Raw genomic sequence first — 20,520 nt, 5'->3', positions numbered from 1 at the left:
TAGTCATGGCCAAATCTGTTAAGTAGACATGTTAATGGGTTAAAGGCACGACAGAATAGCAGTGGTGACAGGGAGTCACCCTGGAATATCCCCCTTTGATGTTTTTATCCCTGGAATAATAATCTATCCTTTAACATGGTTTAATTGCAAAGTGGTCTGCCACTGTTTAATGGTCACTGTAATGTAGTCAATCAGTGTACAGTGTATCTTATTCATTTTTAAGCAGCCTTTTATCCATGAATGTGGGATATGATCAGCCCTGTGGGACCTCACTGGTGGCACTTCTCTGACATGAAAGGCACCCCTTAGTTTAACTCATTGCAGCCAAGTGACATCTCCAGGCATTTCTGCAGTTACCTCCTAGTGTGCCTCTAGCCGTCAAATATTGCCTGTTCATATTTACATTATTAATTCCAAAACCATGCTACATACAAGGTATCAGAATATTTTATCTTGAAGCATACATGCTGGCAAACACAACTGTATTGATATATGACCTCTGTCAATTAGTATTTGTTAGAACTGTAAGGTGATAACTTCATTTTTTAAAGGCTGAAGCTACACCCACTGAGAGTTAAAGGTACACCCTCAAAAGAGCTCTGCCGGAGGCAATGTGAGTTCTGTAGGGCAGCCAGTTAGCTATTCAGCAGACTACATACAGGCTTATTTTACACTGAGAAACTCATAGGCTAATACTAGGCTAACTGCCCTGAAGGGGCATTTTAAGCCTAGCCAATAACCCAATGTGAGAATCAAACCCTGTACCTTGTGCCCATGAAGAAAAGACCTTAACCATCATGCCAAACCTCCCATGTCAACAACATGTAGGATGGTGTGAACAGCTTTGATACTGTCAGGGTAAGCAGCATGCACTGTCAGGCCCTCATCTAAGGCTTAAATGATCCTATCAAAGAAATTTACTAGGTTTAGTAGGACCAACTTACATTTTACAAATCCAAATTAATTGAGTCTCTGTTTTGTAGGTCATCAGTGTTGTCGTTTATCATCTTAGAGATTATGGGCTTCATAACTTTACAGTTGGTACCTGGGAGAGTAGTAGGACTATTGTCTCTGGGGTCTGTAGTGTGAATGTGAATGTCTTTGTGTAGTGGTTCAATTATGGCAGTTATTGTCTGTGAGAATATTAGCAATGCGTATGAGAGATAAGAATGAAACAGTCCTTCACAAAAAGTTCATCACAATAATACATCGCATTTCCAAAGATTACTAATCAAACTGACGACATCCTTGTTGTTAGATTTAGATTTGGTAGTAAACCAGAGTTTGTATTCAGCCTTTTACTTCTCGCTGGTGTGTTTGAGGATTTTTTTACTTATCAGTTTCAAGTCCCATTTGTATTGGAAGAATGGAAATTGTCCTTATGTAGATGGGGACAGACTTCTTGATGCATGTATCCATGAGGGAATGGAATTCCCAAGAATATGCAATGGCAATGGGTACTGGGTTTTTTGGATAAATGTATCATTAATAGTTGTCAATAAGGTCTGTAAATGTGATTTTAGGATAAATCACAAAGTATGTGGGGTTTTGGGGAGTTTCAAGGTGATTTTTAGGTGAGAAGATTACTCCTACATGGATGGAGTTTACTAATGACATAATGATATTAGAAGTAAAACATTTAGGGAAGAAGTCGGTAAGAACAAGGTCTCAAAGATTATCATCAATGTTGAGGAGAGGAAAACCTTGATCAAGGGAATTAGCATAAGGAAAATCAAGGCATCTCTGACCATGCTTGTTTCAAGTTGTATAGACGTTAGTCTCTGGTGCAGAAATTTATGTCACCCATAAGAAGTGATTTCAGTTTGATGGTGTGCTTTTTGATCTGACCTAGGTAATTTAGCATTGCAAAATGGATATTAGCAATGACATAGTCGCCAGTTATTTGAGAGTTTGATCACTACATGTTCCAGTATGGTAGCATGTATGATTTTATGTGAATCAATAGGTTCCCTAAAAAACAGAGCTATGGATCTACAGTTTTCTGTGAACCTGATCACATGCTAGGCACCCTGGCAGAGAGGGAGTGCTATCTTTGCAATGGAACCAAGTTTTATTTATTTATTTTGTCATTTGTTAACCAGGTTAGTCCAGCGGAGCCAGTGGCCTGTTTTCAGTGGAGACCCAAGGAGAAAAGCTCCAGACAGTTATTACAAAGTTACAAAAATGAAAAACATCTGACAATGAAGTTTTATGCAAACATTACAAAAATGTGCTTTACATGAGAGCATTAGAAATTTACCAAAGGTCTAAGAATGAAGTTTACATAAACATTACAATAATGTGAATAACATGCAGTACAAAAGTCAGAATTTTTTTTAATCAACAAAACAAGAAAGAGATGCAAATGAAATAGGACACTTGCAATAATCAGTTTTCTGTAACTACACATATATGTATTTGTTCAAGGTAGAGGAAGGCCCCATCTTCTGAATTGAATGTTCATACTGATAGTACTGGTCAGTGCTACCTTAATATTGTCTGAATTAGCATTTCCTAAATGGATATGTGTATGATTTGAACTTTGCCTAAAAAATATGTGGTAGTAAATGCTTTAGGCAGTACTCAAACGTCATGGGATGAGAGGTGCAGCTCACTCCTGGCAAAGAAGGAGAATTTATCCGTGCCACCCCAGGCAGACAAATATTGGCTCACTCTAAAATGACACAGGTTAATTTGACAGTTGTTGAAGTCAGATCTTTTACCTTTGAACATTTTATCAGCATTCATTGTGAGGGAAGACGGCAGCTCAGCATCATTAACATTCCTTCCTTCCTTCAAAACCTGGGATCAGAGCTCAGGACTGTCTCTTTGCTCCAGGATGGATAACATAAGGTTGTTTACTTCTGCAAGACCAATTATAAAGTCACACTCCCATTTAGGATGGTTAAGGATCCTGAGGGATTTTTTTAACATTCCAAACCTTAGCACAAGAGAAACATCTCACTGTAATCTTCTGCTGGTCCAATTTGGTGATTACACTGTCAGTATACCAAAGTACAGAATCACTAAAAGCTATATAACACTGTACAGGTCTATGGGCCTTTAAGGGAACAGGCTTGTAGTAATGGAAATTAATAATAAAGGTAGGTGTGAGAGTAGGTGTGGAGAGGTTCCCAGGTGGCTGATTACTACATGTGGGCACGCTTAGGCCGATATCTTTTTAACAACCTCAGGATATGTTGTTAGGACAATATGTTGTTTACTGACACTGGGTGTTTCTGAGAGATGAGCCTCCTATCTAGCTAATATTTGCATCTCTTGAGCATGGCACCAGTGTGGTCCAGAAGTAAAGAGTTCCAAGTAAACATAATGCAGATTTTACACTGCCTCAAACCTCTGACAGCTTGCAGTCTAGCAAGAGAAGATATATGAGAAAGCCACACTTACATAATGATAGGATGATTACTGGTTTTATTGGAGAAAATCAGCAACCTTTGCAAATTTACCTATTGATTATTACATAGTTACTAAAATCACTATTTATTATTACATAGTTACTAACATCACTGATCCCACCACAGCTGTACAAAGCTAAAAATCAGTGACCCTCTGCTCCTTCTATCACCAGCAGCTAAACAGCAAAACCACTGCCAAACTGGTTCCTAGGAAGCAGTTTGAAGGCTCTGTGGCAATTGGTAGTCTATTCCCAGATGTTCTATGGGTCCACAAGCTTCTCTTTGTAGATATATTCTGGGATGAGTGCACTAACAATCACATAGTCAAAAATTTAAACTGAAGAGGACCCTATCCAAACAGCTATTTCACTAATAGTGGAAGTCTGACACAAACTACCCAATCAGGCAGGGCTGGGAATCAATATCCATCTGTTCCTTCTTTCACAAAGCGTGTGCTGAATAGCCAAACTAATATATGTGTAACAGTGCTACCTCATCATTCCTGTACATTATTGCCTAGTAATATGGAATTCTCTCTTCCTCTGTAAGGTAAGACACAGGTTCGAACCTGATGAGAACCATATACTGCGTCAGGCACTCAGGACCCTTGTGCAATGCCTGTTTGCCCTCAAGCATCCATGAGACTGCAAATGGGATGAAGTGGTTCAGAATGTCAGTGCAGTAAGTGTGAGGAATTATCAACATGATAAGGTGACATCAGAGAAAAGAGAAAGACATGATTTTGCAGGTAGCTAGTAGGCATGCAGTCCAACAGACCATTAAAGAGGCTAGCCCAAATTCCCATTTACTCCAAAGGACTGTCTGATTAAATGACTTTCTCAAGGTCACACAGTAGTTGCAGGAAATAGCTGGCCAACGGCTTGTAGACATAATCATCTGCCACAAATGCCACACATTTGTTTTTAACCCTTTTTCTGAGTTGCAGTAACCATGAAGTAAATGCAAAGAAGTAATGACTGAAAAATAGTTAATTGTGCTTTTTTGTGGTTCGTGCTTAAAGAAAAATGTTTTTCTTTTTGAGTAATTTTGTTTTGATGATTTATATAGTCTAGAGAATAGTTCTGAGCTGAAAGGTATAATATTTCAATGGATTGGGAGCACTCTGCAAATGTTTTGAGCAGCTTCAGAGCTAACCATTCCCAAACAAAAATGGAACAGAATGTGGAGGAATAACATTAAATAAAGCTAAGGCCTGGACACAGGGAGTGTTTATTTGTTTTAAACAAAGAGATGCTGGATTTCTTTCTTTCCCCTCATTACTTCTAACAGTGGATAGGGCCAGTAATCAAACTCAGGTCACCTACGTTGCAGTCCAGACTCCATCCCTCTGTGTTAACATAGCTAGCTGCGGAATAATTTAACTGTGTCTTTGTCAAATGTGTGGGAATTGGACATACATGGGTTTAGTTGTTTATTGGTTCTGTTCAAGATATTTTCATGAGCCTGGAACATTGTTCTTTCTAAAAATGAAACTTTTTTGTTCATGTTCACAGATTTTTTGCACTTATTTCTTCTGTGTTGTTAGTAAAGACAGGGGTCATTATGGGTTATTGTCTGGTTGCATAGGATAATAGGATCATAGGAAGTTACTAGCCTAATGGCCCTAGGGTCCGTACAATCCTAGCCAAGTTCTACCCCTATTTCCATGATCAACACCAATTGCCCCTGTCCAAGAGGGACACAGGTGGAACCCCCGGAGTGAATTTACAGTTACCCATCCAATCGTCCAGATTGTGTTTGAAGAGGGTCAATGAGGTGCTGTGTTTGACATGAAGTGTGAGCCCATTCCAAAAGTGTGGTAACCTCTGGGAGACAAATATGTCCCTCCAGCAGATTCTATTAATGTCACATCCCAGGTTAAGGTCTTTAGGGCAAGTAACCCATGTACCATTTGACACGCAGATATGCAGAATTTCCAATAAAGCAGGGTCAAAGATTGTCTTATATGCAAGGCAGAGATCACCTCTGAGTATTCTGTATAAAACAGAATAAAATGATGGTGATTTCAGAAGATCCACATAGGACAGATGCTGAAGACCTCGAATTTTCCTTGTGAGGAACCTTTCTGGTCTCTCTAATTGCTGCAGGTGCTTGGAAAGGTACATACCAAAAGGGGCATTGTACTGAATTATTGGCCTGATGAGGGAAGAGTACAGAAAGGTTTTAACTTCATTTTTTCTAGATGTAATGCCCTTACTTATGAGATGAGCAATACAGAATGCCCTTCCTACCACTGTGGAGACATGGTGATCGAAAGTAAGGTTGCTGTCAATCTGTGTGGCCAGGTCTCTCACCATCGAGTGCTTACTTAGGGTGTTATTATTGATGTGGTAGTTGGCAGGAACATTGCACTTACCGAAAGGGATGATAATACATTTTTTGCATTGAGTTTAAGGCCATGACTTTGCCACCAATCATTTGCTTGTGTAAGACCCTGTTGTAGGATGTTGGCATCATTTGGAGATTCTATAACCACTCCCAACTTGTAGTCATCAGCAAATTTTGTCAGCCACAGACCTTTAGTTTTTGCTTGTACTTCATAGAAATAGATTCCAAAAGTAGAGGTCCCATGACTGATCCCTGTGGAACATTACTGGTGTGGATTCCCCTATTTTGACTATACTGTATGTGTTCTGTCAGTGAGCCAGTTAGCAACCCATCTAACAATATAAGGGTTGCTACCTATCTGGGTGAGTTTGTCAGTGATGCCTGAGTGGGGGTTAATTTCAAAAGCCTTGGCTAAGTCTAGGTAGGCTATATGCACAGATTTCCTTTCATCCATGGAATTTAACAATTTCTCATGTGATTAGGTTGCTTGACTCAGACTTGTGCCATCATCGTATATAGTGAAAGTTCACAACAATGTAAACATGACTGCCCTTCATTGTCAGCTTAAAGTAAATTGCAAAGGATGAGGTTAACGCTACATTAGATGACCATGTCTAGCACAGTCATTTAGAATGTAGTCTTTGGTGAAAAAGGAGTATTAAACAAGACATGTGAAAGTAATTTGAAAGTTTCCCACACAATTTTTGAAGACCATGTATCTTTATGGATTGCATTAATGGATATATTCAGCATTCAGTTGACTTCTAGTCTGTCTCCTACGAAATACTGTTTTCCTCCATTATGTCATTCTCTGACATTGTCACCTAGTGGAGATATACCAGAAATTTCCAACCCTCCTGAACTTACTCCAAAATCTGCTAGGGCTAGTGCTGGATCTTGAGGTATTCCTGGGGGTCTTGGCCAGGTATTTTTTTCTTTTATGCCTTACCCACTTAGTTTTCCTCTCGATATCCATGGTTACATCTGAAGGGCAGCAGTTCAATGAGAACATTGTGTCATATCAGCCTGCCTCCCCAGCATTTCAACCATGTCCTCCCCACCTTCCTATTTTGGACAACACCTCCTACCCAGTGATATCCCTAGCCTCCATAAGGGATTGTCACATGAGTTGCCTACACCAATACCCTCCAAGGGGATAGTCATGCCCATTTCACCTTGCAGCTGCATCAGTCATTAGAGCTTCTAATCAAACCCAGATTGTCTGGGCCAAAGTCAGGGCTTTATCCCTCTCTGCCACTGGAGTGAATACTCACATGAAAAACTTGTAAATCTCTACGAAGGAGTAGCAGTCCTAAAATCATCAATAGTTGTTGGAGTGCTGATGCTTTTCACAAACTACTTATATTTTTTAGGTAATCATATTACTTTCAATGAGCTAGCTTACTTTACAGAATAACAGTGATAATTTACTTTACACTTGATATCGCAGGCCTATAATTGTAACTAAATATTGCAACTGGAATTCAGTTCTTGCAATATGATGATCTGTCAGAGAAGGTAATCAAAAAGAATGAGAATTTTTTTTACTTTTGAATTACTGGAATTTAGACAAAATTCTTTATTAGATGCACATCAATTAATAGAATAAATATAATGTTTTTTAATTATTTACAATATCTTCTGTATTACTGTTTTAAGTTATGTGGCTGATTTTAAATAAATAAAAGCATTTTCTTTTTTTATAAATGATGAGTGTTTTCCAACCATCAGAACTTGATCTTGTTATATATTTACTATAACAGATTTAGATGTGACTCATTTTGTGATAGTGTTTTTTTTGGATTTCCTGGTTAACATTAAATGTTTTTCTCACTCCTTTATTTTTTCTTAGTATATGTCAACAAGGAAAGTTCCACTGTACAGAAAAAGTGTGCGCGGCCACTTGCACCTTCTACGGTGATTCTCAGTACATACTGTTTGACTTAGAATGGGTGAAGTTCCCTGCAGTCAGCTGCCCGGTATTACTTGCTGAGGTAAATGTATAGTTCCTTCATTATGTAATGTCGCTCTCATAACTTCAGCTTTCCAGTTTCAGATTTGGGATTAAAAAGAATTGTCTCTTGTTGGTCATAAATAGAATGCAGAATAATAATTTCATAATGTACTATTTGTTTCAAAGTCTTCCTAATCATAGTGGAGTCAATGAATCACTTGCTAAAGTAAATCCTTCCAATCAACCCTTTTTTTCAATTTTTGCACATGGGGTTGAGGTGTCATTTCAACAGTGACAATCGCCCAGAACCAATGTTGTCACTGCTGAGTGGCTAACACTGCCGCAGTTGTTCTTTCAGACCATACACATGCATGTACACTTGTACCTGTCTTCCCTTTTGATTATGTATTATCATTTATTTGCTTATTTTATTGTCTGTTTGTTTAACCTTCCAACTGTGCTGTTCCACCTGCCATCGCTTGTTGAATTCCACCGAAAGAAAAGTGACTCATACAGAGGACTGGCAGATATATATATATATATATATATATATATATATATATATATATATATATATATATATATATATAAAACAATCTTTATTTATTTAATTATTTATTTTGCTTTGTTTACTGGACTCGAACTGGGATTAGCACGAGACATTTTTCAGTGGAGCCCAAGACAGAAAAGCTATGTATATTGTGCAATAATTAAAAAAGTCATGAACATTTAAACAGAAATTGACAAATTATTTACAGTATAAGATTATGCATAAAAGAAATTAAAAAAGTCAAACATATGTAGTACAAGGATCCACATTCAAAATATGCATATCATGCAATATAAGAAGAAGATATTTATACAGAGGAGTAGTTTACAAGCAACAGAGAAACACCGTAGTATTTATAGTGCTGAAATGGAATGAATCCCACAGAAGGAAGAGCTATAACTCCCCCCCCCCACAAAAAAAAGCTCTATTCATTTGGAAGTCTCCATTGCAGGGTACCATAACAGCCCCCACTGGGCCATTTTTGAAAAGATACCTAACATTGGCTCTGATTTTATTTTCATTTCACCTTTTTGCTGGGCTAGTTTAAGTATAATATTTAGAAAATAAACTTCAGTATTTAACAATGTATTCTCTTGCTTTCTCACTGTCTGCCAGGCATGTTGTAATTATAGCTATAATAAGCAAGTTAAAGTGAAATTTTGTTTTTCTTAGTGCAGAAGATTGGTCATTGCTTCTGAGAATGTTCATAAAAACAATTTTAGTAAATCAAATGCCTTTGATTATTTCTTTAATTTCATTCCTTCTTCTAAGATGAATGCATTTGAATGGGGTTAATAAAATATCAAATATTTATCTGTATTTTTACATTCTCTGCCATAAAGCAATCACAAATAGAGCCCAGTTTCAAAGTTGCTGTTAACAGAAGAGCCTGCCCAGAATATGGTGATGTTTTCTGTCGAAAGGACGTCTTTATTCAACATGGAGACGCTGACATTTTCCTCTCAGGTTCTACGGTGGACGTGGTAGGTAGATTTCAATTATGTTTTGAAATTCCACTCATTGGAGATGTAAACTAAAATCTTCTTTGTAAGAGAAACACACATGCTAAAATAATAAAAAAATCAGTAGTAGGGAGTTGTTTTCAAATTCTAAGTCATACTTATAAACTAACATGTGTCTATTTCTCTTAGAAAAGTTGTTTTTTTTTCTGGAAGAGGTTTAGTTCAGTTACAAAGATGGCTCTAATTTGCTTTTTTCATTTTAATGGCAAGTATTTCAATATTTTTCTCACCTTGCAATTTATATTGTGTGTTCCTTTGCAAAAAAGTCAGTAGAGGAATTGTTCTTTCTACTGTTATGCAGTAGGCCAACTGATTTTGCAGTGGAACATAACAGATTGGTTATGTATACGTAGACATAGACTAAGTAATACTTTAAAGCTATCAGTATTGAGGGGTACTGCACATCTGTGAGCCATCAAATTTTCATATCTGCTTTATCCATGATGAAATGAGAATCACAAACAAATATTTGCACAACTTGACTTCCTTATTTCCTTACTCTGAGCCTGAGGCTGCTGTAACTTAACATTTGACTTTTTTCAAATGGCCACAGTTATGATGTAAGAAGAATTAGTTGTGTGCATGTGTCTCAGCACATGTATGTGTTTGTGGTGTGCCGTTATGTATATACCTGCACATCAGGATTTTTCTTGGATATTTTGATGAGAATTCATTTCAGCTCAGGGTAACTGTTTCACATTAAGTTTCTTTCAGTAAGAAATAATAATCCAATTTCAAACTTGATTCCTTTTCATTATTTTAAACAACTAAGAACTTGTTTTACATATTCAAATGGTTACAAACAAAGTTTATTTTTAAAATATATGGCTGTTTGTTTACATTACTCTGTCCACTGTCTACTCTTGAATATGCATGTAATACTCAAAGGAAAAATATTCAGTTATTTCAACAACTAGCTACTGTTGCCACCAAACTCTAAGCAGGTGGCCACACCTGTTTCCTGCCATCTCCTTCATCCCATATAGGAATATATAAACAACAGTAGACAAGTGATCACAAGGACCTTAAGATGTCTAGCTATATGTGTACCTTTAAGCAGATATGTTTAAAAGTTCATTCATCCTTTTTCAATCGCTTAATATTGCTTACCTCCTAAATAGTAATCTTATGGCTGTAGTTCACTCCCCAAACTAGTCTTGTAAAGCATTTCATTCATCCCTCTCAACCTCTCAGCACAAGAAATTTTGACAAAGCCCGACATAATGGGGGGACAATGGCCCAAAATAGGGACAGATTTTAAATATTACCCTAATAAACTAAGAAAGTTGATGAAATAACAGGATTTGTTTTGGCATGAATTTTGTTGAAGAATATGTGTGTGTGAAACTCAAATGTATGTTATTATTTAGTGACTTCAGTCTTCTGATCATTTTAGTGATTTACCAGAAAAAAAAAAAAAAACGCATATTTTATTAGAAACAGACACAAAATATGAGGAAAATTTTGGACATTCTGGGAAAATCTGGACAAGTGAGAGGTATGCTGGGCTCTAATCAACCCATGTGCCAGGCCAGTAAGGTGATTGAAGATAGAGGTACTGTATCAGTACTGCTGCCAGGTAGGCTAGCTCATCCCCTCATGTCAGCCTTCGTAGTTCCATTATTGCTGCCTGATGGAGAGGCATGCATGCTTCCACTCATGCTCAACCTCCTAAACAAGTCTTATACTGACTGCAGACTTGAGCTTGCCTGCTTCTTTGTGCTGTAATTCCAGTGATCCAAGCTACCATGCTGCCGCCCCCACCCCCCCCAATGTCTTCTGCTCACTCTCACATATGCTGTACATATCCCTTTTCAGGAATCCATTAGTATCCCTTTATAGGCATATACCACCTTCATTACTCAAACTATCTTGTCATGCCTTCTTCTCCCTTTCCTTTATTTTATGGTCTCTCTGTTGCAGTACGGTTCTGACCGAGTGATGGACATTTCTGAAATATTTCACATTATGTTGAATGGCTTTTGCTTAGGTCCCTTGATGGCATCTGTTTCCTGTCTGCTACCTTAATAAATGTTAGCTCCCAAACATGAATTTCCTCAAAGCGTATTCTACATAACATTGCAATGCTTTACAGTCATGTCTGTGTCCCACATTTCTGTTAGCATTACTGTTTATTTAGCCTAACATATCTAGTCCAGGGCTGTGCTTCCATGCTGCTTTTGATACTATGTAACTATATAACTTGTAGACTGCTGTACCTGGCTAGTACAGGAAGTCCTGTGTGTATCAACAAATGAGAGGAGACTGGAATGCAAAACTCACGGCAGGAAACTGAATACAGTTATTACATTTGTCATGGCAGCAAGTTTGGGACTCCATCAGAAGAAGCTTAAAATTGAGATAGAAGGGAGAAGAATGTAACAATTTAACAGATTCAAGTATCCCGGAGTTGTGGCTGGAGAAATCTCCATAAAAGTTTCTCAAGCAATTTAAGAGATAAAATTAAAGTCTTGTTCCCCCTGAATTACAGTGTCTTGCGATAATAGCTCTAGTGTAACGTTGTACCATAAAACATAAGTGCTTTACCAATTATTTTATTTATTTATTTATTTATTTATTTTTACATTTGTTGACCAGGCTAGTCTAACTGGATATATTTTCCATTTTCAGTAGAGGCCCGGGGAGAAAAGCTCCAAACATAGCACAAAATATAATATACAGATGTATAGCAAATAAAGTAGGAGGAAATTAGAATACAAAAAAGGAGTCTAGAAGAAGTTCAATACTAAGAAGAATGAGTATAAAGGATTATATAAGTCTTCTTACTATATGATATATGAGGTACTTTAAAGTTTATTGATAGTTTACATAAATACTGGAAGTTATATTAATCTTACTAGTACCAGTTTCTGCATACCGAGCGGTGCGCAGAGTACGATTGAGTATCCAGAGGCAGTGTGAAGATAGTAGTAGGGAATGGATGAAGATTAGTCAAGGTTACTGCAGGGACATAACCAGTGAGTTTTTAGGTATCTCTTGAGTTTTTGCTTAAAGAGTGACAGTGAAGGAAGTAGAGTTAGATCTATAGGTAGAAGGTTCCAGTTTTTTCCAGCAGTATTGGAGAAAAGGGTGTCACCTGCCATTATATTAGCAAGTAGTTTGCTAGAAGAGCATAGGGAATTAAGATTATTATAAGGGGTAATGAGGTTAGCAACTATAGGAGTATTATTTGGTTGGTAAAAGATTTTATGGGCAATGGTGAGTTGGGAAAAAATCAGAATGTTAGGAAGTTCAAGCCAGTCTAGCTGCTTTAGATTCAGACAGTGTTGAGTTCAAAATGCATTGCCAGTGGCAAATCTGGCAATATTGTTGTAGGAGCTTGCTAGTTTGAGAAGATTATTTTTTTTTAGAATAGTATAAATAGGTGAGGCGTAAAGAAGAGTTGAGATTAAATGAGAGTGGGCAATAGTGGTTCTAGCTGTTGGAGTTAAGAAGGGTTTGATTCGATATAAGGAGCCCATTTTTCTGTTTACTGTTTGTATGGTGTTATTTATATGGCTATCGAAGTTAAGGTTGTTGTCAGTTGTGACTCCTAATAATTTGGTGGTAGGATCGGGGAAGATAAGGGTGCCATTGTTGGATTTGACAGAAAAGTCTATAGGAGAGGACCTACTGGTAGGTGTAAAGAGTAGGAGCTTGGTTTTTTTGGTGTTCAAAAGGAGGCAGCGTTTCAAGAACCAAACTTCTACTGAGTTGAATACTTTTTGAGTTACTGAGTGTAGTTCAGAAATGGAGTTGACAGAACATATAAGCATGGAATCATCGGCATATTGAATACAGGTGGCTTCAGGGATTGCTACATGAAGGTCATTGATGAATAAAGAAAAAAGAAGAGGTTCTAAAATGGAGCCCTGAGGGACTCCAAGGGTGACTGGCAGGTGGGATGATAGTTTATTTTCCCAGAGAACTGCCTGTTGCCTATTGTTGAGGTAGGACTTAAACCATCGTATAGCTAGGGTATCTAGAGCAAGAGATTCAGGAGTATTTATAAGCAGGGGGTGGTTTACCATATCAAAGGCCTTTGAAAGGTCGATGAAGAGAGCAGAAGAGAGGATGTTGTTATTATGGTTCTTATTAATGGAGTCAGTGAAAGATAGGAGAGCGGTGGTAGTACTATGAAATGGCCTAAAGCCATGCTGGCACTTAGCCAGTATGTTGTGTTTAGTTAAGTGGTCTAATAGCTGGTGGTGAATGCACTTTTCCATGACTTTTGCTAAAGGTGATAGTAGAGCTATTAGTCTGTAGTTAGAGTAATCATTTGATTTGCCACCTTTATGTAGGGGGATGATGTGGGAGATTTTTCAAATGTCTTGGATGATTCCCTCATTGATGGTTCTGTTCATTAGGATGGATATGGGAAAGGCAATGACTTTGGCTGCTTTTTGCAAATATTCAGAAGGTAAATGGTCAGCTGAAGGAGTACAAGGCTTAAGTTTTAGTAAGATTTTGTAGATGAGAGTGGTTGAGATAGATTGGAATTGGAATGTTGGTAAAGATCCAGGTAAAGAGGTTGGGAGCCTTGTGTTGTCAGTGGAAAGCTGACTGGCTAAAGATTGTATGGTCTCTGTGAAGTAGGTGTTGAGGTTGTTGGCCATTTGATGTGAGGTATTATGATCAGCGTCTTGAGGGGATGGTGTGCTAGAGTGACAAGGGTGAAGGAGTCTATTTAGGCTAGTCCAAAATTTCTGTGGATTGTTTTGGTGTGTTTGCTGTAGTTTACAATAATAGTTCTTTTTGTCAGTGAGTATAGCTTTTTTTGTTATGTTTCTTAGCTGTCTAAAAGTTTGTTGTTCAGGGGAGGTTCTGTTAGTTCTCCAAATAGCCCAAGCTTTGTTTCTAAGTAGAATTTTTTGTCTTGTCTCTTTTGTTAGCCAGGGGGCTGGTTTGGATTTTATTCTAATAGATCGTTTAGGTGCATGCACATCATGGTTTAGGTGCATGCACATCATGGTTTAGGTGCATGCACATCTAGGATTGCTAGAAATTTAGAGTTAAAATATTTGACAGCCTCATCTAGTGGGAGTATTTTTAGAGGTTTCTGGTCACATGCATTGAGTTCGTTTTGGAATAGTACAGGGTTAAAGTGTTTCTTGGTTCGTGAGATCCTATAAGTAGGGGTGTTAGAAATATCATTCTTTTGTCTCATAATATAAGTTAGAGTATGATCACTTAGATCATCTGTTAAGGTTCCTACATTCTAAGTATGAGGTTGTTTATTTATAAGTATCCAGTCTAAGGTGCTCTCTTTTTTGGTTGGTTTGTTGATTCTGGTAGTTGAGGTAATAGTCTGAATAAAGCCATGGAGATTAATATGTGAGGAAGGGTTATTAGCATTGGTGGTTTTCCAGTCAGTGTTAAAGTCACCTAATATTATTGTTTCTTGTGGGTAAGTTGAGGACACCCAGCTAAGAATATCTTCTATTATAATGTTGTTATTACCGGGGGGTAGGTAGATACAGATCACATAAAGGGATTTGTTAGGGTTGATTTGAAGTCTGGAGATGAGGACTTCAGCCTTACTGTCCAGAGGGGGGTTATAAGTTATAGAGGATATATGTAGGCCATTTTTATATAGGAGTGCTACTCCCCCACCCTTACGTTTTAAGTGGTCTTGTCTCAATATGTTATAGCCAGGGAGGATAATTTCATTATCCTTAGTTCCAGGTTTTAACCAAGTTTCTGTAAGGCAGAAGATGTCAAAGGAGTGACTATAATGAAGGGCATGGAGATGGGCAATTTTGTTGTTGATACTGCGGTTATTGAGATGTCCTATTAGTAGAGAATTGGAGAGTTTGGTCTGGGTTGGAAGGTTTGAGGGTGCGGTGCAGTGAATATTTACTATAGAGGCATTGGTTGGGCCAGGATTAGGTTGGATGTCACCATCCTGTAAGGTAGGGTTCCTTAGCTTAAATACTGGGTTGTGTGAATAGTTAATTAGAAGTTTCCATTTTCTTATTGAGAGGTTGTTGTACTTAATGTGTGTGCATCGATGGTATTGAGGTAGCATGTAGCAAAGAGTGGAGATGATGTTAATGTGCATATGGGAATGGGAGATATCATGAATGGTTGTTTGTTTTGGAGAGAAGTTATAGTGGAAGAGATCAGACTTTTCAAAACAGGTTAGGAGATAGGCAGAGGTGAGGGCAGGTAAAAATATGGTTAAGAGTATTAAGTTGGTTAGGATAACGTTCATTATAGTTTGCATATTGTTATGAATGCCTATACAAATGCAATGGAGGTAGACTGGGATAAGATAATTAGGGACTAGTGAGAGTGGGAGAGACTTAAGGAGAGGGAGGAGTAGTGCTATAGGGTATGGAAAAGCACTTTCAGTAGAGGTACTAGAGAGAGTTAGAGGAGGAGGCTGTAGCTAAGTGGAGTAAGTGGTTGGGGCAATTGATTGGTTGGATGAGAGAAAGGGTGTGGTTTAGGAAGTATAAGTGTAGGACCACTGGGGGTGGGTGGGATTTGTGGGGTAGGGTAGGGGAGCGGAGTGAGCCCGCAGGGCGAATGTAGCGGGTTCAGACAAGAAGACAGGTTTTGAGGAAAAATAATCAGTGGTTAGGGAGTTATGTCCAAAGTAAGGTATCTAGGAGGTGAGAGATTAAAATAGCAGAGTGAAATGAGAGCTGACTAAGGGTTGATTCAGAGGCAAAGAAATAAGTTCAGGAGTAACAGAGGTAAGAGGGAGACAAAAATAAGGTTTAAAGGCTGAAATATAGGAGCAAGGTAAGTGATGTATAAATAGGTAGATCTACTGCCCTTTAATGGTTATTGCAGGTAATGTAAGTAGAGTCTACCAAAAGGGTTTTAGAGAGACTAGGGGATGGCGGAGGTGAGAAGAATAAATATATAATTTACAAGCAGGGGAGAGAGTTTTAGGAGAGAGGCTAAGGAGGGTATAGGGAATGTGACTATAAGAGACAATATGGGGGGGTTAACTCTAGCAGGCAGCAATTAGGTCTCATGGATAAGGTATGACAGCAAAAAATACATAATTAATGACAAGGATATATGTTTAAAATTAACAACAGAGCAAGCTGTATTAAAAAAGGTTGATGAGTTTTGTCTTTTCTGCTTTCAGAGATACAAAAATGAAAAAAACATTACGTCTCATGTCACTGTTTACCATTCTGGCTTCTTCACCATCCTAGAATTTGAAAATTCAATATCTTTGTATTATGATAAACATTTGGAAGTTTCTGTTACGATTCCACCACATTTGAAGGTAAGACAGTCCTATTTAAATATTGAATGATTATATCAAATACATGCTATTAAAATCATCACAATTTGATCACTTTGTTTTACTGTTTCAGGTACAAAATACTTTGGTGAAGAGGACATCACCAAACTTACAGTCACATCATAATAACATTAGTCACAAAGCAAGACACCCCTCATTCACAGGACTATTTCTTGCAGTTCCAACCAAAAATAATACATTTTAAGGTCGCTATAACTTTGGTGAAGAGCATTCCCTGATTGTCCTGTATTTACAGTATGAAAAAAAGCCATCAGTTCACTTTCTCATATATTAATATACAAAGATACATACAGAAAGACACCCACAATACTATAGACATATACATGTGTACTTCATCAGGGTCTAGCAAAAAAAAAATAAATAAATAACACCGTTTTTTAACGATTTTAAAGGTCTCTTTATTAATTTCATATTTTTTACTACTTTGACTTTTACATATATACTGTTTTCTTGCAATTCTCACAGTGAATTAATCTTTTTATGTGTAGAATTGACCAAATCATATGATCCTATTTTATTTGCAAGGAGTTCTTTGATCACTATCAACTAAGGTTGCCACCTTTTCAAATGTCTAAAGTGGGACATTGTTTTTATAAAAATGTGAGAATTTGCTGGACTTCAGTTTTTTGTCAAAGTAAAAACACTCACTTGTAGAGTTTGACTAGTTTCTGCTGTTTCATATTGTATTAAGCTATTTCAGATTCAGCATAATTGTTTTATACAGATATTACAGAAAACATGAAAAAAAACATCCCTATGTCTCAGTGCAGTTATCATTTTCATGTTTTTCATGTTGATTTTTCTGTAGGACACAACTGCCAAAAAGGGACTGTCCTGTATAAAGAAGGACAGATGGTAACCCTACTGTCACAGTTAACATATTCAAACGTTCCATACCTATAGCTATATAGATATTATTTTCCATAGCAACATTTAATATACAAGATATTGAGTACAACAGTTATACACTCTTTTTACTGCAGCTTCATTCAACACCACACCCAAGTGAGAATGCTATCTTATTTTGCAGATTTTAAACATTTGTGGTAAAAATTCAACCAGTGTGTCACTAAGGAAACATTCAATTAAAAACTGTAAGCCAAATATGTCAAATTGTTCAGTTCTAAAAGCAGTTGTGACAGGTAGCCCAGCGGATTAAGATAAGGCTCTGTACTCTTACCAAGTTCCTCCTTTTAGTCGAGCCTGGAGGGCTTGATTGCTTCCATGTCTGTTTGGCTACTATGTGAGACCAAACTAGTCATCTAAGCAGACAGTGCTACCAGATCACCTCTGAAAATGGAATGTCATGTCCATTGGGCTTAAGGGGAAAAAAATACTGCAGTACAAATATTTCATATTAACACGTGCTATTTAGATAGGAAAAAAAAACAATAGAAATTCATGGAATCTGTTGACTTCACTTTGGCTTGGTGCATGACTTTTCATATGAGATCACACATTTAATGTTTGGTTACTAAACACATGGCAAATAGATAGTTGTATATTTGACATAAATGTTTATCAATGGAGTTTAGTGCCCCACATAATATATCCATTTTTCTACTTGTCCGTACCTGTCCCTCCTGTGATAAGCCATCCTTGTGATGATGAGCACTACTCTGAAATAATAAAACTGTAATTCTCTGCTATTAGCTGTGAGTGTCCCAACCCTAGCTTTAACATTTTACCTAGTACCTTATGACAACAAAGAATTCTGGCAAGCTACATTTTAGTCTTGTAGCACTTTTCCAACTACAGGTCTGACATTTTGTTTTGCATTTTATAAGAAGGAGCATATATTCTTAGCATATCACTAGTCTGAGATATCTCTTGCTGTACTGAAGAAGCCCTAGCTGTAACTCTGATTCTGAAGCTCTGGCATAGGCAAGGGACGGGGGTCCTGAATGGATAAGTGACGTTTTGAATTGCACTTTATAACACTGGAAAATTAACATGCAGCATTAAAACACACATGCATATAAATGTGCACACATGTGTGCACACACACACACACGCACACACACACACATCCACACAGAGCTATGCAGGCACACATTGTTGGCAACAGAGGGCTGTTTAAGTTGTGAGCAAAGCAAGATACATCATTTTAAAATGCCTTTGGAGACCAACATTAAACACTGCACTGTTGAGCAGCAAATAGAAAAAGAGAAGCAACATAACATTACTGCGCACTGGTAAAGTCCTTTTGTGAGATACCTAATAATTGATAGGGAGTCTCCATTGAAGCTATGATGTTGTAGGGGTCCCATATGGAGCTGTGATATTTTGCATTGTGTTTTATAGTGATGAAAAAGTATCAGAGAATGGAAATTCCTGATAATGAACTATAATCTAGCAATTCTTTTTTTTTTCTCACTCTGTACTGGGACTGTTTGTGTTTAAAAGCTCCCATCTGGAAGCTTCTGGTTTGATTACTTTGACATATCTTGTCCAGAATTTTTAAAACTGTCTACTGCCTCTATGATACTATCTGTTAAACAAGGTACCTTGAAATTCCAATCAGGGCATATATTCCACCTTAAGAACATTATATTTTAAATTATTAAATTTCATCTTTCTTTAATTTTGTTTTCAAACTGTATACATCCAATAGGAATGTATTTAACATTATTTTTGCTCTACTGTTTTTTGTGGCTTGTTCATTGAATTAACATTCATTGCATTTATCATGTTTATATGTTTATGATTAAACAGATTACTAGATAAATAAAAAATCTCTATGAAGTAACATTACTGTGGGGAAAACTTCCTTGCAGTAACATTATTTCTTTATTAAATTCATTGTATATGATCAAATCAGATCACTTTTTATCATCAAGATTACATTTGTTCTTTGGCTCTTTTATAATGGAATCAGCTCTCAAATAATAGAGATCATTCTATGTTGTTATCCTATTAGTTTCTTCTATTCCTGGATTTAACATATGCTTTACTTTTACCCTACATAAGCATTTACTGGTGGTATTACATAAACTGTTATTGCCTATATGACATGTTTACTTCTCGAAAATTGGTTTTAGAATATCTCTGTCTTTGCTAACACACCAAATCTGTTTTCCACTCTGAAAAGTCTTGCTTCTCTAATTTGATTTTTAATAACTGAGCTGTTATTGTTATTTCATAGCAACTTTAATATTCTTATTTATATCTATGTGATACACTGTATTTACTGCATCTATTTTGTCCAGAACACTTTGTATTTATAGCATTCAGCTTCTTTCACATTTATGATTAATAGTTACTCTGCATAAAATTCATTGCTTCATAATGTCTGCATATTCTTTGTATGCTTATGTCTAAATATTTTTGCATGCATTGGGATAGATAAAGAAAAAAATAAAAATTACTCTCTTTCATCTTTATTTAGGGGCTGTTGAATGGAATGTGTGGCAATGCAGATGGAAGTACTCTAAATGAAGTCTCATATGGCAATATGATTCAGTATGGAAAGAATTACCTACATTCCATGGTAAGGTGTTCATATGGGTTGGAACTTTTTCTAGTAAGTGCAGAATTCCTTAGCATTCTGTTTTCACATGTACCACAATGTCTGACTAACTAGAGGTTAAAGTCTAATCAAATGCACTGCTTTTTTTGGTATAGAATATTTAGACAAAATAAACACATGCATAAAATAAAAATGTTTTCTGATAGCTATCGCTTCTAAGTTATTAATAAATTATGCTAAAATGTATTTGTGTATAGAATATATTTGATTGCATAATAGATCATTGTATCTTCATGTAATGCTGTTCAGTTCCGCCATCACTCTCATGATGAGGACCTCAGTTCTGACCACTGTATTTATGAAGTAGTATTTATTTTATGAAGGAAGAATGTTAATTTACTCATTGAAATTTGTTCATTGAAGCTTGCAAGACTGGACAAGTATTCCAAGTAATATAATTTATCCTGACACT

The 20,520-nt window shown here is 36.9% G+C and overlaps 1 protein-coding gene across 3 annotated transcripts in view; it reads left to right on the top strand.

The window, feature by feature from the left end:
• Positions 1-20,520, top strand: part of LOC122791664 — a 384,215-nt gene that overhangs the window by 278,573 nt on the left and 85,122 nt on the right. For all 3 annotated transcript variants that reach the window (XM_044059492.1, XM_044059493.1, XM_044059489.1), the window contains 4 exons: positions 7,618-7,759; positions 9,112-9,252; positions 16,397-16,540; positions 19,968-20,069. In XM_044059492.1, coding sequence (XP_043915427.1) covers positions 7,618-7,759; positions 9,112-9,252; positions 16,397-16,540; positions 19,968-20,069 — 529 coding nt within the window. The remainder of the gene's footprint in view (positions 1-7,617; positions 7,760-9,111; positions 9,253-16,396; positions 16,541-19,967; positions 20,070-20,520) is intronic.

Source organism: Protopterus annectens, chromosome 17.part0 (genome assembly GCF_019279795.1).
Source record: "Protopterus annectens isolate FY-2018-M chromosome 17.part0, PAN1.0, whole genome shotgun sequence".
NCBI lineage: Eukaryota > Metazoa > Chordata > Ceratodontiformes > Protopteridae > Protopterus > Protopterus annectens.
The sequence above is the reverse complement of the archived record's forward strand: the minus strand, read 5'-3'. Positions and strand labels throughout refer to the sequence as shown.